The sequence below is a fragment of the Sus scrofa genome, chromosome 8, assembly GCF_000003025.6.
Source record: "Sus scrofa isolate TJ Tabasco breed Duroc chromosome 8, Sscrofa11.1, whole genome shotgun sequence".
Lineage (NCBI taxonomy): Eukaryota > Metazoa > Chordata > Mammalia > Artiodactyla > Suidae > Sus > Sus scrofa.
Window position 1 is genome coordinate 69704080 of NC_010450.4, and position 25871 is coordinate 69729950.

Genomic DNA, 25871 nt, shown 5'->3' on the forward strand with positions numbered 1-25871 from the left:
TATATAAATATGTTCTTAGTGCACCATTCTACTGTTTTTACACAAGGGGTTGCATATTACATAAATTGTTCTATACCTTTTTTTCACTTAAAAATGTAATCTTGGGAGTTCCCGCTGTGGTGCAAGGGCATCAGTGGTGTCTCTGCAGTGCCAGGATGCAAGTTCCATTCTTGCTCCACACAGTGGGAGTTCCTGTTGTGGCTTAGCAGGTTAAGAACCCGACTAGTATCCATGAGGATGCAGGCTTGATCCCTGGCCTCGCTCAGTGGGTTAAGGATCTGGTGTTGCTGCAAGCTGCGGTGCAGACACAGCTCGGATCCAGCATTGCTATGGCTGTGGGTAGGCTGGCAGGTGCAGCTCCAATTCAACCCATAGCCTGGGAACTTCATATGCCACAGGTGCAGCCCTAAAAAGAAGAAAAAAAGCTCTGGTGTTGCTGCAGCTGTGCATAGGTCACAACTGCCCCTCAGATCTGATCGTTGGTTAGGGAACTCCATATGCTGGGGGAAGCCAAAAAAGAAAATATGTAATCTTGGTGCAATTATGCTACAGTTCATTAATTGACCTGTTGACATTTGGATCACTTCCAATCCTTTGTTATTGCAAGTAATGCCACAATGAATAGTCATTTAGTAATAGTGTATTTTTAGCATAGGTCTTAGAAATTTCTCTCACAGGACAAAACACATATTTTTTAGATATTGCCAAATTTTCCCCCATGGATGTTGCACCATCATCTTGCATTCCCACCAGCAGTGGACAAGAGGACCTATTTCGCCGCTTTCCTTTTTTTGTCCTTTGAGTGTCTCACCTGCAGCATATGGAGGTTCCCAGGCTAGGGGGTCTAATCGGAACTGCAGCTGCTGGTTTACACCACAGCCACAGCAACATGGGATCTGAGCCTACACCACAGCTCACGGCAATGCTGGATCCTTAATCCACTGAGCGAGGCCAGGGATTGAACCTACATACTCATGGATACTAGCTGGGTTCATTAATCTCTGAGCTACGACGGGAACTCCTTTTCCCACAGTTTTATCCTCAAGTATATTGTCAAACTTTTAGATTTTTTCCAGTTAGGTGAAAAATTGTGTTGTGGTGTTGTTTAGATGTGCATTTCTCTTGTTACAAGCATTTTTTTTAGGTTTAAGGCCCTTCTTATGTTTTTTCTTTTTGTGTACTGATTAAATCATTTTCCTTTTTTTTTTCTGTCAGATTGTAGGAATAAAAAGACCAGGAGCTGTTTGTATATTCTGATATGGATCATAGGTATTTTTTTCTCAGTTTTTCATCTGTATTTTTGACTCTGCCTATAGTATTCTTCCGTGTTAAAGTCTTAAAATTTTGTGTGTGTATAGTTTAACTTATTACTGCTCCTAAATTTTGCATTGTTGTTAGGAAAATTTCCCCCACTTCACTTGCATTTCTTCTTCTTCTTCTTTTTTTCTTTTGTCTTTTTAGGGCTGCACCTGCAGCATATGGAGGTTTCCCAGGCTAGGGGTTGAATCAGAGCTGTAGATGCCGTCCTACACCACAGCCATAGCTTCAGCAACAAGGGATCCGAGCGGCCTCTTCGACCTACACCACAGCTCATGGCATGTCTTTTTCCCTTTGTAATTAATAAGTAATCTATGGAGTGATACTTTTAAACTGTAAATATGCCTTTGCCTGATGATTTCTTACCAGTGACTTTAGCATCCATTCATGAAACTGGCTTAAATCACTTGTAACTATGAGTTACAAATGATTATATATATTTTTTAGTTGGCTTCCTTAAGTAGGGAAGAACTTTTCCTTCCATTAACTTTATTTTAAGTTTTGTATTGGTGTATATTGATGAATTCCCCCCTCCAATTTAATGAGTTATAGTTCCTTCCTGTCATTATTTGTTTTACTGTCAATTGTCCCATTGTCCTCTATCTTCTTTTGACACTCCCCCATTAGTTTCTGAGCACTTTCTTAGTTTCTGGCATAATGTTCTCAGCTCATTTTATACTTTTCACGGTCCAGCCCTGGAACAATTCATTTCTGCAAGAAGCCCAGGATTCTTACAGTAGAGAAGTGTTTAAAACCCAACTTATTGAGTTTCTGTCATGGCTCAGTGGTTAATGAACCTGACTAGTATCCATGAGGATGAGGGTTCAATCCCTGGCCTCACTCAGTGGGTTAAGGATCTGGCATTGCCGTGAGCTGTGGTGTAAGTCGCAGACAGGGCTCAGATCCCATGTTGCTGTGGCTGTGGTGTAGACAGGCAGCTATAGCTTGGATTTGACCCCTAGTCTGGGAAACTTCGCATGCTGCAGGAACGGCCCTGAAATACAAAAAAAGAAAAAACGCAACTTGTTTTCTAGCAGCTTTGATTTTGTGGGTACTTGATTTGCTACATGTTTATCAGAATTGGATCTTAATTTTTCTCCAATTCTATCAAATATACAAAAATTATATATTTCAAATTTAACTTCCTTTGGCTACCAGTGAAATTTAGAATCTTTTTAGTTATGTTCTGTCTTTGGTGAATTATTTATTATAGTCCTTTTTCCTTTAGCATTTGAAATAGTTCAAGTTTTTTTTTTTTTTGCTTGTCTGTTTGACTAGGTAGTGTGCATACTTAACCTGTGGACTTTTTTTCTAACTCAATAGATTTTTCCAGTGAAACACAGAGATAATTTTTTCCTAGTTAATAATTAGCAAAAAATTCTGCAGACTGATCAAATAAAAATCAAATATGAGGTATATGAGAAATAGGTTAAACAAGTTACTTTTTTACTAATAGTGTCAAAGAATAATATAAAAACTTGATTTTCCTCAGTCACATTACTTTCTTTTGTGAATGTGATTTCTTAAAAAAAATGAAACAGTTAAAACTTACAGGTTTTGTTATTTTCTTTTTCTTTTTGACTGAATCCCTAACCCTGCCCACAAAGCCTCAAGATATAGGTAAGAAATTTACTTGTATATCAGCTAAAGAATGACTAAGTTAGGATAATTTCTATTTTTAACCTTATTTTCTTTCAGTTTAATTTTTCACTTGCTTTTTTCTCCCTCTCCCTAGTTTATATATATATATATATATATATATATATATATATATATATATATATATATATATACTGACCAGATATCCTGAACTAACTTTCCCAGATGTTGTATTTTGGTGATCATATTACCCTATCTGTAGACAGAAACAGTTATCTTGCCCAGGAGATGGTCACCAGCCTTATGGTAGTATAAAAAAGTTGCTGAGAAATAGAATTTGGATTTGAAAATATTAGTATTTCTTGCAAAATATTAGTGTGTTGTAACAGTGGAACATGAGACAGGACTTAGGATTTTTCTGGAACTTTTGGTGGTTCAATATATCTCCCGACCAGTTGGAAAACACCTTTAGAGTATAGGGGACCCTACTTCTTCCAACCACACAGTTTGTCAATCTCCCCAAGCCAGGATGAAGCCGTGTCAGCCTGGAGGAAGGGGTGACTTTTGTATTTCTTTGATTCAAATGGGGAACTGTTCAGAGGTGTCTTTTTGTAATACCGTCTGGCTTGAAAGGCACACGTTTTTGTAACTTGCACCAAGGTGCTATCAGTGTTGCAGTCGTCCTGAAGGAGATTGTGTATTAACTGGATATCCCCCCAACACTCCCCCACCCACACTCACACAGTGCCTAGTAATGAGCCCAGTCACAGGGCTTGAAGAAGGATAGTAGTTCTGGAGTTTTCCTTCTCCTTTGCCCCTTGTAACAACTTGATAAAAAATCCTGCTGATTTTTGTCCCCAATATTTTTGCATCCATGTTTTCCTTTGCATTTCCAAGATTCATGTTCTACTGATTTTCCAATAGAATAATTGCAAAAGTCTCCCAATGGGCTTCTTGCCTTTTTCTACCCATCCATTCATATAGGAATCCATTTATTTAATAAATAGTTCTTGTTACTTCCTATTTGTCAGGCACTGTGGGAGGTCAGACAGACCAATACCTGGCTGGTATTTCTTAGCATATAGAAAGGATGATATTACCATCCTACATAAACATTGTCAGTGCCTCTTCATGGTTTCCAATTAAAGCTCAAACACCTCAGCTTTGTATGAAAGACCCACATAATCTGGACCAAGTTTCCTTCTATCTTAGATTCCATTGTTCCATCCATTATTCCATTATTCTTTATGACTCACTTTCTCCTCAAAGTGCATTATTTGACTTCCCCCAAATACAGCCAAGGTTTCTTACCTGTGTGCTTTTACTCACATCACTGTCTCCACACAGAGAGATGAGCTTCCTTACTTCTCAGGTAGTTGAGATCTTGTACATTTTTTTCAGACTCAATTCCTATTCCCCTCCTCCTATAATCCTTTTTGGGTTCTTCCCCCCAAATTCTAAAGCATTCCTGTCACATTACTTTGGAATGTCATGTACATGCCACACTGGATTACAGTCATGTACATGAGTCATCTGTACTATGAGAGGACTTGGGACCCCTAGGTCCAGAGGAGGTGTTTTAGTCATCACTGATTGCCTCGTAGTATCCAGCGCAATACTTTGCCAAAGTGAGAGAACTCAATGAAAGTAGTCTATGTGAACAAATATGAAAGTGCTCTGATTAATATATGCTACTTGGGAGGGAATCAATAATTTTAGACTAGTTCAGATATAACCTAAATATCTGTGTCTGGCTAGCACTGTAATCCATACTATCACCAGCATGTTATAGCATCTCTTCTTGGGCACCATTGTAGCATTATATCATATAACAGTGAAACTTCATATTACTTTTCTAGTCATACTTGATATTTAGCATGGAAATGGTGCTTGTGTTTGATGTCTGTGGCTGGAGAACCATCAATAGCAAATCTAAAGTCTGGTCAGCTTGAAATTCATTCAAGGCAATTTGACTTAACAAATCACATGATCAACTCTGATTAAGAGCTAACATTTTGTTCATAGGACTTCTCTCCTTCATGTTCAATATGCCAAATTATTTTCTACCATCAGTTTTTCCTATTTTATAATTTATAAATTTAAATAAATAACAGAGTTATTTATTGGGAAAGTGTTAAAATACCAGGACTTATAATAACCTAAGTATCTTTGCTTTTCAGATGATGTCCGTATCACCAAGAAATTTATAGAAGATAATGTTGTATATATGTGAGTTTCTCTAAACTTGTTTTCATGAGAAGAGTGTTTATTATGAGCTTATCTGATATCTTCCAGAAACCTTAATGCTCTCAAAAGTAATTTAATTAAATATAAGCCATATTAAAAAAGTAAATACAGCATTAATCATAAAATTCAGATGAGACAGTTGAATTGTCAAGAAGTTATAAAACTTGTAGCTTTTGTACTTTGAAAATTTCCTGAGGTTAGTCAGCAAGTGTGTGTTCCTATGAGTTTTTTGGTTGAACACAAATGGAAATTCTGCAGGTCATCATTGTGTACTCTGTGTGGACTGTTGCAGCACCATCATTGCATTTGCTCAATATATTCAGGAGGCATCCTTTGAAGAAGTAGAAATGTTGGTCAAAGCCATGAAAGAATACAGAGATAGATGCTTGGCTGACATGACACTCCCAGAGTGTTCAAAATTAGCTGTAAGTAAATTGTTTGCATGTCTTAAACAAACAAGCTTATTTCTCAACACCGAGAGAGTTTTTGACTTGGAAATATATATTAAAAAAAGAGATGCTCTATGCCTCTCATTTTCATTACACCTTATTTCAATATTTAGGATAAGGCACTTTCGTAGGTGAGATGCAACTCTGTATTCCGATGTGCAGGAGGACTTGGCTATGACCTCGCAGTCCGTGCCATAGTGTACAGGCAGGAAGGCAGCCAAGAGGCTGGCAAAGCACATGGAAGTAGAGGTAGCCTCCTTACTGGCCTCTCTCAATAGCTACTCTACTGTCACACCCCCTTTTCTTGGTCTCACCCCAGCAGAGTCACCATCTACATCTCTAGAGTACTATTACTAAACATTACCACTAAAGATTTTGCTGACATAGTACAATCAAACCCTGTCACTTGGGAGAGAAGAAAAAAGCCATTATGGAAGAGAAATATAGGCAGTAAAGAAATAGGAAGAGGTTAAGGGGCCTCAAGATAGGAGAAAGAAAGCTTTCCAAAGTGTGGGTTGTTTGTCATGAGTGTGGGTCAAGATGCTCTGCTGGTCATATTGGGAAAATTGGAACCGCTTTCCCAAAGGGTGACACTCACCACTCATTTTCTCCATTGTGTCATCTCAGAAGGTTGAACATGTTACAATGAATAAAAAGTGTCTTTTACTTTTCTACCAGAATGATGTTTTACTGGAAAATATATGTGCTATGGAGGGGCTGCCGCAAAAGTATAATTTTTCACACTGCTGCCATAAAGTTGACTTTGAAAGAAGACTCTGTTTCCTCCATAATAAGAAAGCTGAAGTAGGATTTCTGCCTCCTCTTCCTACTCTGGATCCTGAAGAGAAATGCCAGACTTATAAAACTAACAAAGAATCCTTTCTAAATAAGTAAGTTTAATTTCAGCAGAAAAATGATCTGAGGAATTACTCTAAGGCTAAATCCAATATCTACTCCAAAGGAACATAGCTGGGTTCGTTGATCAATTAGTTTGTTCAACACTCATTTTTTGTCAGTCTCTGGTCAGTGTTGAGGATATAAACATGAACAAGATATGAAACCTGCTTTCCTTTCATTAATAATGTGTATTTTGTAATGGGATAAGCCTCAGAACTGAAGTGTGTGCATGGCATCAAGTGCTACTATAGGAAATAACAGAGTCTTTCAAAAGGCAGGCGCAGCTGTCACCAGGGCAAACATTCAATCAATGCGTGTTTAGCAAGAATCTGTTTTCAATAGTGCAATAGTTGCAGAAGCAGAGACTTTTTTTTTTTTTCCTGGAAAGCTTAAGTCACAAAGCATATTTGAACATAAGTGATTATGATCTCTGAATCTCGAACAGAGGGTGGATAGATAGCTGTTCTTTGAACATGGAAGGGAAGGCAGCTAACCCTCTGTCATCCTAGGAAAGGACAGAGAATAGCCATAGTCCAGTGTTTATGATTAGAACTGCAATCATCATTCATATTTGGAAGTTGGGAACTTCAATGATAACTTTTTTTTGGAGAGTGGATAATGCTGCCTTCTATGGACGCCTTCTAGAATGAAAGGGGAAATCCTTCTACCTCTTACCTTTACTTTCATGACTTGACCTTCTTGTCTTGTTTTAAAAAAGTCTTCTCTTTCCCTTCCCTTGTCTACTATTTCTTCATTCCTTTCCTGTTTTTTTCTCTTTCCCTCCTTCTTTTTTTTCTTTTATAGTTATATCTATGAGGTTTCCAGAAGGAACCCCTTTGTTTTTGCCCCTACACTACTAACTGTTGCTGCTCGTTTTGAGGAGATGGCTGAAACATGTTGTGAAGAACAAGAAAAAGCTAATTGCTTTCGATCAAAGGTGGGTATTACATTAATTTCATGAAAAGGATAAGGAGTCACCCCAAACAGTGCTCTTTGCTTAAAAAGAAATTATAGCAGAAGAGTTGGTTACCCTTTGTCCTCTTGCCACTTTCTGTGCTTTTTCAACCCAATGGTCACCTGCTATGGATCTAAATTTCTTATTACCTGAGACCTTGATAAAACAATTGCCTATGTCTAGGGTCTCTCCTCTGGCTTTGTCTTTCTTGTAAGTTGGAAGGAAGTGCTAGTGTGTAGATAACCAGGTAAAAATGACATTTTATCTTCTACCTGGGACAAGTCCTCTTCTGGCTACCCATAAGATGTCATTATCCCAGAAGAGAGGGACACTCTCCCAGCACACTGCATCACTCACCTTCCCACTGAAGACTCCACCTTTGTAACACGCCACAAATTGATGGTTGTTTTGATATATATGCTTCCTGAGATTAAAAAAAAAAAAACCCTAGATTTCCTCTTTCTAAGCAAACATAGGAAATGTTTGGTCGACATGTGGTTAAGACAGAAGAGAATAGCAGGCTTTTGCTCTTGCATCAACAGAATTTTCTCTTTGTCCTTCAGGCAGAACCTTTCATACAATATTTAAAAGCATTGTCTTCTTACCAAAAAAATGTCTGTGGGGCACTTCTGAAATTTGGACCACAAATCTTACAATCTATGTGAGTTTTATAATATGCGTCTTGTTCCTGCTTGTATTTTCTCATCTGTGTCCCATTTTTGTTAAATCAGTGATGACTTTTAATTTATACTCTTCCCAGTCCCGCAGGGGTTTTTGAGGTGAGTCTCAGTCTGTGTGGATTCCTCAGAACCAGGACATTAGGTCAGAATGAGAGAAAACCTGTAAAATGGGGAGATCCCAGAAGAAAGGGGGTTACTTCTGAGATATTTTTTGGGTTAGTTGGGAATCTGAATGGGTCTGAGAGTTTCCAACCAGGGTTTTAAAACCTCCAAGTACTTTAGACATGACTTATCTATCCGTCTTTGACCTTAATGACCAGGAGACTTACCTTCTAGGGATAAATTTTATCTTATGTGCTTGCCCTAGCCACCTAGCCATGGTGCTAGTGTAATGTCATGTGAAAAATTCTGGGATTTCAAATAGATCAGCAGGAAGGCTTCTGTGTTAGATTATCTGTGTCTGCCATGGGCTCACAACAAGAAATTGTGGTCCTTAAAAGATGTGTTTTGCTATAAAAATTATGAAAGAGGGTACATCTCTCAGGCCTTTTTTTTTTTTTCTCCCAGTCCTGATGCAGGACTCAAAATGTCAGCCTAGTATTTTCAAAATGATCATGCGGGCCATGCAATGTATAAACAGCTATTTGGTAAAGCCATTGGTTAAAAAAAAAAAAAAAGTACCAACTCTTTCTGCAGTTATTTATAGTGTATTAGCAAAGATCCTTCATGTCTTACTTGCTGTTCCAGTTTTTTTTTAGTGATTTATCAATTCTATTTCCAGAAACATTGCTGTACTTAGTCAAAAATTCCCCAAGATTGAATTTAAGCAACTTACCTCTCTCCTAGAAGATATTTCTTCCAAATATGACGGATGTTGTGGAGGGGATGTTGTGCATTGCATCCGTGGCAGGGTAAATATTCTATAAAACCAAGTAAAAATTTGGGGGCAGCCATTTTTTTATTTTGAAGTTGCCCTAGTGTGTGGCTACTTACCACATAAAATGTTAATAAATTGTTTGGGATTAATGGATATACACTACTATATATAAAATAAATAAACAATAAGGACTTCCCAAATAGCACAAGGAGCTATATTCAGTGTCTTGTATTAACCTATAATGGAAAAAATTTGAAAAAGAATATATATATACACACACACCCACACACACCTGAATCACTTTGCTGTACACCTGAAACTAACACAACACTGTAAATCAACTATACTTCAATAAAAATAAATTGTTAAATAACTTAAATAAAATAAAAAAATAAAACATTAACAAATAAATCCAAATAAAGCTTTGGAGTTTTTTATACATGAGATTGTTTTTGGCTTACTCAGTAGAATCTAATTTACATGGCTAAATGCACATGACACAAACTCCAAGAATTTAGAATTCGTGAGCATTCATTTAGGTCAGATTAAAGTTTACTTTAATATGGCAAATCCTCTTTTACAGATATTAGACATTAACAATAAAGCTCAGGAATCAGTTTGTTGTCTTTATGTTTTTAAGTGTTACTTTCTCTGGGTTTCTTCAGGCCTTTCCAAATAAGTGGATGTGTTCATTTAAAATGTTTTACTCTAGTCTTTAAAGTGATTCTCTAAGGGTGTATACTAGTAAATATTTTGCTAATGTAGTTGAAGTTCATCTGCACAAATGTAACAGTTTCATTAAAAATATCCCAACTTCTTAGTTAAAATTAGGCTTTTTCTTAGTGACTTTTAATTTGTTTTACTGTTTTAAATTCACAGTGAAACAGTCTTTAATTGGATAACTTGAATTTTAGAATATGAAGATACATAAATTTTATCTCAAGTAGTGGACAGCAGATGTTCCCAAGAATTATTTTGTCCTTAACTATATTCCAATGAAAAGCAATCTCACTTGCTGTTTACTTTTGTATTGTTTGATTGTTTATGGGGGTGTTGATTGTATAATATTAAATATAATGTACTGATTTAGGACATAATAACACACTTTTCTATGAAGTTTGGACCTGATCATATTATTATTATTATTGTTTTCTTTTTACAGCCACAGCTGTGGCATATGGAAGTTCTCACACTAGGAGTCAGATCAGAGCTGCAGCCACGGCAACTTCAGATCTGAGCCCTATCAGCAACCAACGCCACAGCTTGTGGCAACAGTGAATCCTTAACCCACTGAGCGAGGCCATGGGTTGAATCCACACCCTCACGGACATGATGTTGAGTTCTTAACCCACTGAGCCACAACGGGAACTACTCATGTGATATATTTTTAATATCCTTTTCTTCAATGCCTTTATGGAGAAACAAGAAGAACTGAATTGTAGGTCATTCACAACAGAAGTGAATTTTCAGACAAGAAGAGATGTGTTGCCAGCATGATGATGGCCTTAGGTGAGATGTGTACGTTTGCAAAGACTGGCTCCCTGGTTCTCTGTGGTCTGTTGGAAACATGATGCCAATCTCCATCCCATTTCTAACCTCAACCTAGAGCTCCATCTCATTCCTCACCCTCAGGGTTCCCCAGAATATTCTAGGCAGGAGGAACACCTTGAGCAAAGTCAGAGGGGTCTGGAATAGCCTCTGCTTTGATGGAACTCAACATAGTTCATGGGGAGCTGAAACAAAGGGTAGCACCAATGTGCCGGTTCATTCTGGAGAGTCTGGAGAAGGGACTAGGGCGAGATCCGCTTTTTAAAATTACCCAGCTAATGAGTAAAGAAGATAACTTCACCGTCTCCCTAATTCTCATAACTTGTATAAAGGTTAGAATTCGGGGGAAGACTTGGGAGAGGAGTGAGAATAAGGTTTTCTATTTTATACATTATTTGATAATTTGAACAGCTTCAAATTAATAATATCCTTAGGAAAATGACAACAATGAGTAGAGTAGTTTCTAATGTTTGAGAAATCTTCATCTGGTATTTGCTGTAGTGGTTCATTGGTTCATCATTCTTTCATTCACTTATCAAATAGTTATTGAATTTCTACTATATGCTTGGCAATGTAGTTTCAGGTCATGAGAGAAGTCTAGAATTATAGATATTACAGTAATATGTTGTTAGTGGCCCTCACTGAAGTATAGGTGAGTTCTTACGGGAAAGAAACATCATTTAGAATTTAAAATGGGAGTTCCTATTGTGGCTCACTGGTAACAAAATTGACTAGTAGCCATGAGGACGCAGGTTCGATCCCTGGCCTGACTCAGTGGGTTAAGAATCTGGCGTTGTTGTGAGCTGTGGTGTAGGTTGCAGACATGGCTTGGATCCTGCATTGCTGTGGCTGTGGTGTAGGCTGGCAGCGCAGCTCTGATTTGATCCCTAGCCTGGGAACTTCCAAATGCTGCAAGTGTAGTGCCCCCCCCCACACACACACAAAAAAAAAGGAAGAAGAAGGAGAAGATTTTACTTTAAACTTTCAGTGTTGTCAATGGAGTAGGGGTAATGTATTTAAAAGATTAGGGATTCATAATGAATGTGAATTTATGTGTCCATTTTTTCTAATTATACCATCTAAAATCCTGAGAAATAAAATTTACATTTATGTGAAATATATTAAATCAATACCAAATTTAAATATGAAACAATTCCCGATGTTATGTGTATGATTGATTTGGCATTCCATTTTTGAAGGAAAATCCAGCCCTGAAAAGATTATGAAAATAAAGTTATTTCTCATTCTTATTTGGTACAGAGCAAGGTTATGAGCCATATTTGTTCAAAACAAGATTCCATCTCCAGCAAAATCAAGGAGTGCTGTGAAAAGAAGATACCAGAGCGTGGCGAGTGCATAATTTACTCAAATAAAGATGACAGACCAAATGACTTGTCTCCAAGAGAAGCAAAGTTTACTGAAAGTGAAAATGTGTGTGAGGAACGAGATGCTGACCCAGAGACCTTCCTGGCCGAGTAACATAACTCTATATTGACATTTATAAGGCAAACAGAGAATTATGATTTGCCCTATGTTGATTTAAATTGGGGAGAAGAAATAGGAGCCATTTAAATCATTGGGTATCACATAATTTAAAAAGTCATGGCTATAGAGCATAGTCTTTTTACATGATTTTAAGAAAATGCAACTGTGTTATGATAGTGATGGCTAACATTTATTGAGTTCTTGATATGTGCCAGACAATGGGCTAAGTACTTTATATGGATTATCTGTTTTAATTCTCACAAGAGTCTTGTAAAATAAGTATGACTGATTTCTCCCAATTTTCAGATGAGCAAACTGAGGTACACAGAAGTAAGTAACTTGTTCAAGATTCATAGCTAAAATACTTCAGAGTAAGATTTGACCCCAGGAGGTCTGGTCCAAGAAGTTGCAGGCTTAACTGCCGTGCTCTGCCACCTCGCAGCTGTTTAGGGAAGGACTAGTGGATTTGGAGCCCAAAGAAGTAGAGTCCTGGTTGAGTCCCTGGGACAAATTAACCTCTCTGTACTTTAAGTAATCATACAAAAATTCATGTAAGAATATTTATTCATTCAAAATTTGTTGGTGATGGAATATAATCCAGGGACTTGACTAGGTTAGACAGGGTTTTTGTTCCCAACAAGCTTTCATCAATAGGAAGTATGATGGGGGAAGAGATAGCCTTATAAATAAATATGTAAGAAATAGTCTTTAATTTCTTTTTCTTTTTTTTTAGGGCCACACCTGTGGCATATGGAAGTTCCCAGGCTAGGAGTTGAATCTGAGCTGCAGCTGCCAGCCTACACCACAGGCACAGCAATGCGGGATCTGAGCTGCATCTGTGACCTACACCAAGACTCACGGCAATACCAGATCCTTAACCCACTGAACGAGGCCAGGGATTGAACCTACGTCCTCATGGATACTAGTTGGGTTCATTACCACTGAACCACAAGGGGAACTCCAGAAATATTCTTTAATTTCTGATAGCACTAGATGATAGGTATTGCAGGGACAGAGGAGAGAGGCCCTGGGGACCCTGGAAAGGCTTGATGGGGAGGAAGTACTTGAAGAACATTTGATAATCTAGACAGAGGGGTAGACATGGGCAGAAGGATAAAACCACTTGGTGTATGTGTGGTTGTGCGCAGAGATTCTGCAGTGAGAGACGAGACTGGTGAGAGGTAGATGGGGTCAGATCACGCAGGCTTGTTTAGTAACGAGATGCCACTGAAGGGTTTTCATTGAAGAATAAGGAAGGACAAAATCACTTTTGTTTTTTAGAAACTTCATCTGGAATGAATCCCAGTTTGAGGCTTAGGTGGTTGGTAAGTAGTTTTCAGATTCAATGAGATGGGACATATGGGGGAAGGTTTTGTGGGAAATAGGGTATATTTGAATCTGGCCCCACTGACCTTGAGGTGCCTGTAAGGTAACTAGTTGGGAACGTCCCGTGATAATTTCACGTATGAACCCGGAGTTCTGGAAGGAGGTCTGAATACAAGAGACAGTTTATTGAATACTTACCAAATTTTAAGTGCTTCTCATCTATTAGGAATTTAACTTTCAGAGCGACCTTTTGAGGTGAGAATACTTTTATTATCTTCATTTTATAGGCAAGGAAGCAGACACAGAGGTTAAGTAACTTGCTCCAAAGTCACACGACTAATATGTGGTGGAACCAGGATTCAAATGCAACAGTGTGGCTACAGATTCCAGCTTGTATCACCACTGTGCTCTGTGGCTTCTCATGGATGCTAAGTCAAATTAAACTAAAGGATAGATGTAAGCATTTCACTTGTATCTGACATGTGCTCGGCTAAACGGAAGCAGTTTTCATCCACATCCTCATCTTCATCATCTCCATCATCATCATCACTATTACAACAAGACAGAGTTTGAAGTGTGGGGAAGGATAGGGCAACAATGAACAGGCTGAGCTAGAAGCAGTTTAAGGCGGTTTTTCTGGAAGCAAACATTTGAGGCAAGACCTCAGTGGATCTGCCAGGGGAGGCAGGCTTCTAGGCTTACGTGAGATTTTAAGGGGAGACCTTGATTCTCTGAAGGTTCAACACCACTGCTTTTCGGTATGGGAATCTAGTCCTATCTCACTAGCAGGACTGAAAAGGCAGGCAGAGAAGCAGGAGAGATAATGTCAGAAAAAAAAAAAAAAATCAAAGCCTGCAAAACAAAAAGAGATGAAAAAAATCCCTTAATCTTGAAAATTTTTATGAAGTGTTGCTCTCACAAAACAAACCATTTTTTACTTATTTTGAATGAAGAGAGAAGACACCTCATGAAGATTGTGAACAGCATGGTCAAGGTAGTTAAAGAAACCACCTCTCTCTTGATAAGAGAGTCAGGTTGGTTTGAAAAAGAATGAAGTCGGCATCCTATGGGACTTAGGTTCAAATTTATACTTTTCATTAAAAGCAAGATGCTTAGCTGGTCTGAGACTTAGTTTCCATAGCTTTAAAGTAGTGCTTATCTTAGGGACTAGATGAAGTTAATAGTACTTTGGGGATTAGATGAAGTTAAACAAGAAGGTGTTTATAAAAGCTAGGAAGGCTTCTGTGGCCAAAGCTTGAGCCAGTGCCTTGCACCTACTAAGGGCTTAATAAGTGTTAGCCTCTTCCCTCTCCTTTTCCACTTTCTCCTCAAATCACACCCACCTATACCCTCACGGAGGCCATGGAAACTGCCACTAGTAATTTAGAGCTGCAGGGGTGATGACTTCCATATTTGTTTGGCAAGTAACAGGATGAAGGAACGAACATAGTTTGCTCCACAATTTTGCCCCAAGGCGGCACCCGGAGTGGGGAGAAAGCCATATTCCTACCATCTCAAGACGGAGATCTAAATGCATTTTCCAACAGAATTATACTTGTTGTGTGTTTTCTGAAGTATTGGTGGCATGCTCTACTATTTCTGATGCTTCATGATTAAATCATTCTAATAATTAACTTTAAATACCACTAACCATTCTATCCCTGCAAGTAAAAGCGTTGGTAGTTTAAGACATAATATGGAAGGGAAGCTTTGTAAAATGACCTCCTGTGGTCAAAATATCCTGTTAAATCGGTCCTAGACCAAGCCAAAGGAGGAACTTAGCATCTGAAAACAGACTTGGTATTAGAAGATCTGACTAGACTAAAAGATAATAGGATTTGGGTTTTGCTCTTTCTCTAAGTTCTAATACATGAAATATTTTACACGTCATAGGTTTCTTTATGAATACTCAAGGAGACATCCAGAACTATCCACACCAGAGCTATTAAGAATTGCTGGAGTATACGAAGATCTCCTGAGAGAGTGCTGCAACTCGCAGACCCCTCCAGACTGTTACAAAGATGCAGTAAGTTCCCTCCTGTGGGCTCAGAGAATTAAACAGAACAAAACAACAAACACTTACAAACTATCAAAGTTTTCTTCTCCTGCAGAGGGTGGAAAATGCTATTAACCAATCAGAGTCTACCTTAAATTCAATATAAGCTGATCACTCCGAAGACTGCCACACTCAGTTTGGGTTAAACATAATGTTTTAAACTCCAAATCATGTGTGTTGATGCAAAAATTCTTCCCATTAAACATTAATTTTTTTTTTTTTTGTCTTTTTAGGGCCACACCTGCAGCATATGGAAGTTCCCAGGGTAGGGGGTGAAATCAGAGCTGCAGCCCCTGGCCTACGCCTACGCCACAGCAACGCAGGATCTAAGTCATGTCTGCAACCTACACCACAGCTCAGGCAATGCGGGATCCTTAACCCACTGATCAAGGCCAGGGATCGAACCTGCGTCCTCAAGTGCTAGTCAAGTTCATTAACCGCTGATCCACGGTGGAACTCCCTAAACATTTATATTTTTATTTATATACTCTGTATTTTTTGAGCCATTTTGGATTTTTTTATGATTGTAAAAATAATAAATGATTATTAAAGATGATTAGAAAGTACCAAAAATTATAAAGAAAAGAACTTTTCTGATTCTGTCACCAAGAAATAGCTATAATTAATTTCTTTAATCTTTTCTATGCATATATGCATATCTATCTGTATGTATGTTTGAAAATAAGATTCAAATAATATTTTCTTAAGATTTTTGGATATTTTCTATTTAGTATCATAAAAATCATTTATGTTATTAAACATACTTCAAAATGTACTTTATTTTAAATAATAGTATCTCATTATAATAAATTATGTAGCTGCTCTCTTACTGTATGGTGGACATTTTGGACACTTATTTAGGTTTTTAAAAATTTTATATGTGACCATAAGTTTCTCATTCCATTTTTTTATTAACATTTATGGTTACTTTTTTTTTTTTTTTTGGCTGTGGTGGGCAGCAGTTTGATGTAGTATCTCAGTTCCCAGACCACGGTTTGAACCTGGGCCACAGGAGTGAAAGTGCCGAATCTTAGCCACTAGACACCAGGGAACTCCCTATCATTAATTTCTTAAAATAGACTCTCAGCGAGAAAATTATTAGATCAAAATATATAGATTTAAAGGAAAACATTTGATACAAAAGCTAAGTTCCTATCTTGAAAATTTTTACCAGCAACGCAGGACCTGAGCCGTGCTTGAGCACCCTCTTAACACACACTGCACGTGGAAATCAACTTTACTATATTTATGTGTAAAAAATAGTGCCCATGTTTTAAGAATTTAATTAATTTTTAATGAAGTCCTTCTCTTATGATTTTAGCTACTGTAATTATAAATTTCCTGCGAAGAATCTTTTCATGTCTTTTACCTGTCTTGTTGAAATTAGTATGTTTGAATATCAATTTATTTGCACTTTTTGTGCATTATAGAAATTAATTACTTAACATTTCTGATTTGTTTCTCATTCATTTGCTATGTGTTGTTTTCACTTTACTTAAAAAGTTACCTCCATCTTGCCAGCAAAGCCAATTTACACCCACTCATGTTTGAGCAAGAAGCAAGAAGACTTGTTTCAGTTCAGTTCTACCACTGTCCTTAAGGAGGTCTGTTCCTGATGGCTAAATGAATCATAATGCTAGAAAATTCTTTTTATTATATGGAGACACAATCATCCTAAGTATCCATCCGCTGGTGTGTAGTTTCCTCCCTGTTGGCCACTCAGTAGGTGTCCAATTATGCCACATGAGAATTTGTTAAATATTTGAAGATAATTACTGGAGGTTTAAAGTTCCAATTCTAAATCATGAAAAAGAAGGTATAAAAAAGATACATGTGGTCAAGAATATTTGATTCTGTAGCAATACTTACTGGCTTGGTGATTCTAAGCAAGTCACTTGACTTCATAAGGCCAGATAACTGCTCTGGCTGCTTCAAAGTGAGCATCAAACTGATCATTGTCAACATCAGATGTGAATTCTACTTTGTAGACTGGAAAGCTCCATAAATTGGACAAGATAATGATGATAAAAAATTTGAACTTTCAAATTTTAGCAAAAACCATATCTTGATAATTTTAACTGGAAAAGTTCAAATTCTTATATACTTATATAAAAAACAACCTTCAATTTAGGGAGCAATGGATGGGAGTGACAGTTTGAAAATAATATATAAATAAAAAAAGCAATTATGCAAGTGGACGTGAAGCTTATGATTAAATTTTAGATTAAAATGTTCATAAATGGGATTGTTTGTATTTTCAGGAAAAGAAATTCAATGAGACAACTGAGAAAAGCCTCAAGATAGTACAACGGGAATGTGAACATTTTCAGAATTTGGGGAAGGATGACTTGAAATACCAGTAAGTTGTTAGTACAAGCAGGTTAACACTCATCACCAGGATAAAGTAAAGAAGTGTCAAAAATTTAATTCAATCTCTTAGTTATGGCACATTCGTAAACTCCAGGAAAGAGTAAAAACATGAAGTCAAGAATGTGCTTTGAGCTATCATATTAAGTCTTTACCTACCAGGAATGAGGCTAAAAATTGAAGAAATACAGGATCCTGGGCAAATTGGTTCTCTAATGCTTTCATTTTTGTTTGGACTCCCCTTTCTCACTCCCAACCCAAAATTTCTGGATTTTTCCCCATTTCAGGAATTTGCAGGGGTGGGAGGGTGGAATGAAACAAACTTTAGGTTATTACAATTTCCTAAGGAAAGGATGGATTTCCCAGGATTTAAGCACATCTAATTGAATTTAAAGATTTTTTTCTAGGGAGTTATCTTGTGGCTCAGTGTGTTAAGGATCTGGTTTGTCACTACAGTGGCTTGGGTTGCTGCTATGGCACAGGTTTAATTGCTGGCCTGGGAACTATGCCATGGGTGTAGCCAAAAGGAAAAAAAAAAAAAAAAAAAAAAAAAAAAAGAGTTCCTGTGGTGCATCGGTATGAACCCAACTAGAATCTATGAAGATGCGGGTTCAATCCCTGGCCTCACTCAGTGGGTTAAGGATCCAGTGTTGCCATGAGCTGTGGTGTAGGTCACAGACTCGGCTCAGATCTGGTGTTAACTGTGGCTGTGGTGTAGGCCAGTGGCTACAGCTCGGATTGGACCCCTCGCCTGGGAACCTCCATATGCCACGGGTGAAGCCATTTAAAAAAAAACAACAAAAAACACAGTTAAGCAATATGATTTCACTATTTCTGCAGTCTGGCTTAGCTAAGTCAAACCCAGTCCATTAAAGATCTTTGTTTGCTTCACCTGAAATTATCCCTTTCCAACATGTATTGCATCTATTAAATTTTCCCTTTAAAATATTTATTCAGTATACAAGGGATTTCAAGCAGGATGTTACTTACTAGCCAAGATATTTGCTCCCAAGAAGCTCCTATACTCGGAGGTAAAACAGGATGGCAAATCTGGGTTTCTGAGATTGTCACGAAATTAGAAGGAAGGCAAAATACAGAAATTTAGGAGGCAGGAGGCAGGCAAATAGGGAGCAAAGAGATCATTCTCTGCCATTTTAGCAGAGAACTGAGGTTCACGTTGTCCTTAGCGTTGGTCGTCCCTAGCCTTGCAGAGTGGAAGTGTCAAGGAGTTGGACCAGGGAAAGCATGCATCTGCTTTTCTTCAGAATCAAACAGACAAATATTCTTTCAGCTACCTCGCCAGGCTCACAAAGATAGCCCCTCAGCTCTCCACGGACGAACTGACTTTTCTCGGCAAGGAAATGATGATTGCTTTGGCCACCTGCTGTACACTGAGTGAAGAGTTTGCCTGCGTTGATAATTTGGTGAGCCTTGGCCCATGGACTTGACTATACCCCAAAAAGAAAGAAAAAAAAAAAAAAGCATGTCTGCATGCACTGATTGATAGTGACATCCATCTTCCTCTCTTTATTGTTTACAAGATCGTTAGGAAAGATTGTTATTTCTGGTCTGACTGTGTCAAAATCTTGAAAAGTGAAAGAGAATGTCTTCACTGTCTTCTTGGGATTCTCCAAATCACCCTTCTTACATCTTATTTATATTAGAAATCATTCATTACCGCAAATTCCTGGGATTTGAGGTGTAGTTTCAGAAAATTTCATAGTTTTTTTTGGGCCACACCCGTGGCATGCAGAAGTTCCTGCACCAGTGATGCAAGCCATTGCCAAGACACTGCTGGATCCTTAACACACTGTGCCACAAAGGAACTTCCTTTTTTTTTTTAAACTTCATAATTTTAAGTAATGTTAACAAATTCTCCTTCTTGCCAACTCAGTAAGAGAATTGCTGCTTCCAGCCCAGTCTGGGCTGGGTGCATCTCTCTGGGGCTGGGGCAGAGAGCATGTGGGGTGTCCCAGGAGGAGAAGTCTAAGGGCCACCATATCCTGCTGCCACTTTCAGTTGGGCATTTGCAGCTCTCTGCTCACAATCACACACACACACACACACACACACACACACACACACACACACACACACACACACATATGTTAACAATAGTTAATCTACAGTCTTTTAAAGTGCTTTGGCTCACATTTGGATATAATGCCATTTAGGCCCCAGCCTTTACTTTTCTTTGTATTTAGTGTCATGTTATAAGTGCTTGGGTTTTCTGTGTAAAGTTGACAATGATTTTAGAATGCTCTAAATATGCATCTAACTGTATTTCAAAACTCCATTGCATCTTTCTTTGGTCCAGATGGATTTAGTTCTTGGAGAGCTATGTGGAATAAATAAAAATCGAAGCATCAACCCCACTGTGGACCACTGCTGTAAAACAAACTTTGCCTTCAGAAGGTCCTGCTTTGAAGGCTTGGAAGCCGATAAGACATATGTGCCTCTACCTCCCTCTCAAGGATTATTTACCTTCCCCCCAGACTTGTGTCAGGCTCATAACGAGGAGCTCCAGAGAAAGAAAGACAGGTACACACAATCTCTTCTAGTCATCTTCTTCTTCAACCTGAAGACACAGCAGGTATTCATGAGAAGGTTTCTATTAAAGGATATGTGATGTTGGTGTTATAATCCTGTTCCTTCTGTCAGTTTGTCCAGTCTCTCCAATTATAAGTTAATTGTTAGAGGCTTGGAGTCTCCAAAATACTGTGATTTGGAAAGGTGGGTTGGGGCAGCCACAAGAGGCTCAGAGGAGGGGCAAAACAAATCAGATTTTCTTGAGAGAAGGTCAAAGATGTTTGCTCTAACAATATCTCTTGATGCTTGAGGAGATGAGAAGTGCAAAAGGGACAAGAATTCTTTTGTTTTCTCAGGCAATGCTATAAATGCCAAGGAATCAGAGCTTTATTTATTTATTTATTTGCACTTAGGCAATGCCTGCATCAAGTGGAGTGAAAACAGCATTTAGTTCCTGAGGAAGCAGGGAGATGGTAGTTTTTCGGAAATGAACATTCTGGAAAGTTCAAATGTAGTCACATATCCTACGATATTGTATGTAATGAAGACTTACTGTCTGTTCCCATATTTTATACAGTTTGGCCCATGATGGCATCCCCCTCCAAAGAATGTTATCATGGAATCCATCCTGTACACTTAACAGAAAAGTTTTAGGACATCCTTTGAAAAGGGACCTATTTTAGCTTTTTACATTCACCCAGATGGAGATTCCCAACACATGATTCTGTAGCAAGCTTGTTAGAGAAGGGGGCTCCAGACAGAAATCATTAATTCTTTCTGTTTGGCATCTGTGGGTCACAGGTTTCTCGTCAACTTAGTGAAACTGAAGCCTGAACTAACAGAGGAGGCGCTCCGGTCATCACTGATCGAGTTCACTAATGTGGTGGTGAAGTGCTGCCAAGCCGAAGGGCCTGAAGCCTGCTTCGAGGAAGAGGTACTTCTAGCTATTTTGCCCCCAATCCAGCTGGTATTCCTGGTCAAACAAAAGAAAACACAACTCCTGTAGGACACTGCTTCCTCCCTACAGTGTGTCCCAGGCCAGGTTTGAGGTCACAGTCACTACACAACTAGTATGCAGATGAGTGTCTGATAGGGTTTGGCACTTGGTGACGACAGGGTCTAAGAAAAGAAGGCAGAAATCACAGGTTCTAAGGCCAGCAGTCTGGGTCGTGTCATTTAATCTGAACTGCCGTTCATCTTCTGTAATGCAGGATGGTAGCTCTGATCCTTTAGCACACCACCCAATTTCTTAATCGTTAAACTGAACTGTGAAGGAAATCATATTAATCTCAAAGGGAGGGGAAGCAGGAAGGACTTAGGAAGGGACATCTTTCAGTGGGTGGCTCTGTCACATTTCTGGGTCTCGTCCCAACATCCCCCAGTAGAGAATACCTGTGCGTGAAGGGAGGAGGTGGGAGCCAAGGGTGGCAAAGCGAGGGGGTATGTCCCCTGCTGGTTCTCATTCCAGGGATGGAGGCTGCCAGCTGCCAGGAGCCTCAGGTACCTCGTGTCAGCCCCAGTGGGTGGCTCCTCCGAAGTACTTTTCTCTCTCTTTCTATCCTTGCAACACCCACTCCCCTCCAGGCTCACAACTGGTGCACACACATGTACTTCGTACACACACACACACACACACACACACACACACACACACACAGAGTTTTCTTTTTGGTTGAGAGCCCTGTTTTTCTGAGTCAGTGCTTAGTCAGTATGAATTATTTTTTGTTACAAACTATGTTTTATTTAAAAAATTAACGCTTAATTTAATTCGAGGGTATTAATCAACATCCAGCATTTCCCCAGGTGAGTGTGCGAGTTGAGACCATGTAAAGGGGGGGACAAATTCCCTGACAGTTTGTAAGAGGCTGGGGGTATTAGTTTCCAGGTTCATTGGAAGAACATGTTCATTGTCTCCTGTACCACGTGAGAGTGGTTTAACTTTACCCAACGTAAGACAACGTGCTTCTCTAAATATAATCATGTCTAAAATTTTTCTATTTTTTAAATTGAAGTATAGTTGATGTGCAATATTATATCAGTTACAGGTGTTTAATATAGTGATTCAAAATTTTTGAAGGTTTCCTCCACTTACAGTTATTATAAAATATGGGCTACATGCCTTGTGTTGTACCATCTATCCTTAGCTTGTTTAAACCCAAATGCTTGTGCCTCTCACTCTCTTCCCTCTCCCCACTGGTAACCACTCATTTGTTCTCTATGTCTGTGAGTCGACTTCTTTTTTGTTATATTCACCAGTTTGTTGTGTTTTTTAGATTTCACATATATGTGATTTCATACAGTATGTGTCTTTGTTTTCTGACTTATTTTACTAAGCGTAATGTCCTCCAAGTCCATCCAGGTTGCTGCAAATGGCAAAATTTCATTCCATTTAATACCTGAATAATACTCTAGTGTGTGTGTGTGTGTGTGTGTGTGTGTGTGCACGCGTGTGTAACTGTTGATGGACACTTAGGCTGCTTCCATATCTTGGCTATTATAAACAATGCTGCTGTGAACATTAGGGTGCATATGTCTTTTCAAATGAGTGTTTTTGCTTTTTTTTTGGATATACATCCAGGAGTGGAATTCCTGGGTCTTAAGGTAATTCTGTTTTAGTTTTTGGGAACTGTTGGTGGGAATGTAAATTGGTGCAGTCACTGTGGAAAACAGTATGGAGGTTCCTCAAAAATCTTCCTATGTGTTTTTATTTCTTTTCTTTTTCTCTCTTAGGGTCCAAAATTGGCAGCCAAAAGTCAGGCTGCTTGAAAAGCATCAAGTAAAACCCCCCAAAGGTAAAACCGTCTATCTCAATCAAAGGCTGAATGTATTGGTAGCTTATTTGGTCATCCCGGTTTTCCCCCCTTTCATGCTTCAGTGTCCATTTCTGACTCATCCAACATGTCTTCTACCCAATAGACCCCAGGACTACTGGTTTTGTTTATTTTCCTTACGAGATGGCACTCCTGCATTTTTTTCTTTCCTTTTTTTATGGCTGCATCTCTGGAATATGGAAGTTCCTGGGCCAGGGATTGAATCCAAGCCGCAGCTACAACCCACACCACAGCTGTAGCAATGCTGGATCCTTTAACCCACTGTACCAGGCTGAGGAATTGAACCTGTGCCTCCACAGTGACCCAAGCTGTTGCTGTCGGATTCTTAACCCACTGCACCACAGCGGGGACTCCCAGCAGCACTGAATTTGTGATATCACTTCTCTTACTGTTCCAGCAGTTTTCTGAATAGCCAGATGCAGCTACTCCTCTGCCTTTCTGCTGTTGTGTTCAGGTGTCTGGACCAGAGAGGAGAAGCCACTGAATCTCTGAACCCTGACAGGGAGAGAAGGGGACTGGGACGGGCAGACAGGCCTCAGGAAACCTGTCCTAAGAGCCTTGCCACAGCATTTACATGAAGGAAAAGCGAAGTCTGTGATTTTGAAAAGATATATAGAAGATGCCCTCTCCCCTGAAGTTTATGTAAGACTCATTCACAAACTTGAGGAACAAATGTTGAATAGATATGGCAACCTTGTGTAATGTTGGGGAAGAGAGACCTGGACCCCCACAGAAAGTGGGTCTGGATCTACAAAGGCTAAATATAGTTACCACTAACAGTTTTTTTTATATATGACTTTCCATCATCAATTATAACATTTCATATTCTTTTGCTGCACAAATACTGTTTTTTCTTTCCAGGTTCCTGAGAAAAGAGAAGACCAACTTACCTGCTTCCTATTTGTCCTGTGGTGAATTTCATTTTCTGAGAAGAACACAGTAGAAAGATTCTTCTGTAAACTTCATCTGAAATCATGTTATCGCAGCAAGCAATAAACAACAGCATTATAAAGTTATTTCTCAAAGACTGATTGTCCTGTGTCAATTTGATAACCACGTTAAACAATCAAGAGTAATTCATTCCATCAGCATCTTTGGCTCAAGGGCATGTGGAAGATAGGCTTTCTTATGAACGACAGGACATGGAAACTCCAATTATGTGCGCAAAATCTGTTCTTGCTGCTACTGGGGTGAAAATGGGGAGTTGTGGACATGTACCACGCCCTCTATTACTACTATTTCTAGCTGGCATCGAATATTTTCAGTGCACAAACATTGTCGTAGGTACTTCTAAGACATTATCTTATTTAATCCTAACAACTCAATGAAGTAAACATTTTTATTCTCCTTGTATAAACAGGGAACCCGAGGTTGGGGAAATAAGTGAACTAATCTGTTCAGTGTCATAGGGCTAGTAATTGGCAGAACCAAGGCTTGAATGTGAACCCTCTAATTCCAGAACAATATTCTTAGCCATCATACACACTTCCTCCTAAGTATGGCCATGTTGCATGTGCCTTGTAAAACCTGCTCCTCAGAGGCGGGGAAAACACCCAAGACATCCATGACAGTGGCTCTTTTCTCTCTCCATTCTACGTTCAAATTGCCGTTACATTGGAGCTGTAAGTGCTTGGCAGTGACAGCTAAGGAAAGGGAGTGGTAGGAACTGGGAGGCCAGGAATTGAAGGTTGACCATGGGCTCATGGCCTGATGATCCTGGCTGTTCTCTCAACTTTTAAGGATTTTCGTATTTCAGTGTCTGAAATAAAAGATGATTGCTATCTAATAGACAATACATGAAAATATTCAGAGTTCTTTTGGTTTAACTTTTAGAGAATCACCTAAAAGAATTCTCATGAGCATTCTCATGCGTTTATTCAACAAAAATTATAGACCCTACCGTGCATTGGACATTGTGGATACAAACATGAGCCAATTAGACATGGTTCTTACATCCTGTTGGGCAGGGGAGGACAGTAAGCTGGCAATCGCATAGGATGTCATAGGTGCAGGATGGGAAAAAGCCCCTGTCGTGGGTGCTAATGGCACGTCCCTCAATCTAAGCTGAAGATGTGAGTGGGAGAGGAGGAGGGCCTTGATATTTCCCCTGCCACTGACCTGCTCTATGGCCTCAGACACAAGTTCCCTGCAATCTAAGACATCTACTCCTGGTGTAGGGTGGGAGAATAATCCCCAAGTTGCAAAGGCTATAGAGAAATGCATTACTCTATACACTGCTCAAGATAATAACCAGCAGACGCTTAATTCAAGAAGCTGTTTCTCTTTCCTTTTATCATTTTTCCAAACACTCTTATTTATTAATGAGGATAACAAGGAAGAAAATTTTGCTTAAATAATGAATAGTACGTTTAGCAAACAGAAGTGAAACGGAACAAAGCTTACTAATTCATTTTTGTACCTCATAGTGGATTCTGCTCTGTGTCCAGGGCTATGCTAAGAGCAGGAGATATGAAACCAGAAACCAGGAACCTCTGCCATCACAAAACTCTGTTATCACAGACAGAGGAAACTGCCATACAACTCTCTCTACTGATGTGCCAGAGGACACACTGAGAAAAAGCAGGTAACCAGTGTGATGAGAGGAGGAGGGAGAGGAATGGTTTATGCAAAAGTCATGTTTGCCTGGAGAAGAGAGGATTTGGAACAATGGCAAGTCACACTTACTCTGTATTGCTCAGGCAGGACTC

General features: G+C 38.9%; 1 protein-coding gene across 10 annotated transcripts; it reads left to right on the forward strand.

The window, feature by feature from the left end:
- AFM (afamin) lies at positions 2744-24190 on the forward strand. 10 transcript variants are annotated; one of them, XM_003356972.4, is made up of 15 exons: positions 2744-2937; positions 5097-5145; positions 5456-5588; positions 6291-6502; positions 7314-7446; positions 8028-8125; positions 8926-9055; positions 11830-12044; positions 15274-15406; positions 17698-17795; positions 19095-19227; positions 20121-20344; positions 21134-21266; positions 23063-23124; positions 24025-24190. In XM_003356972.4, the coding sequence occupies exons 1-14, from the start codon at positions 2850-2852 to the stop codon at positions 23096-23098; spliced, it is 1815 nt and encodes a 604-aa protein (XP_003357020.1). In that variant the 5' UTR covers positions 2744-2849; the 3' UTR covers positions 23099-23124; positions 24025-24190. The 10 variants fall into 10 exon arrangements, 3 of the variants coding, with proteins under 3 accessions (XP_003357020.1, XP_005666795.1, XP_005666796.1); XR_002346394.1 differs by having other exon boundaries at positions 21134-23124; positions 24025-24189; XR_002346395.1 differs by having other exon boundaries at positions 2815-2937; positions 5422-5588; positions 21134-23124; positions 24025-24189.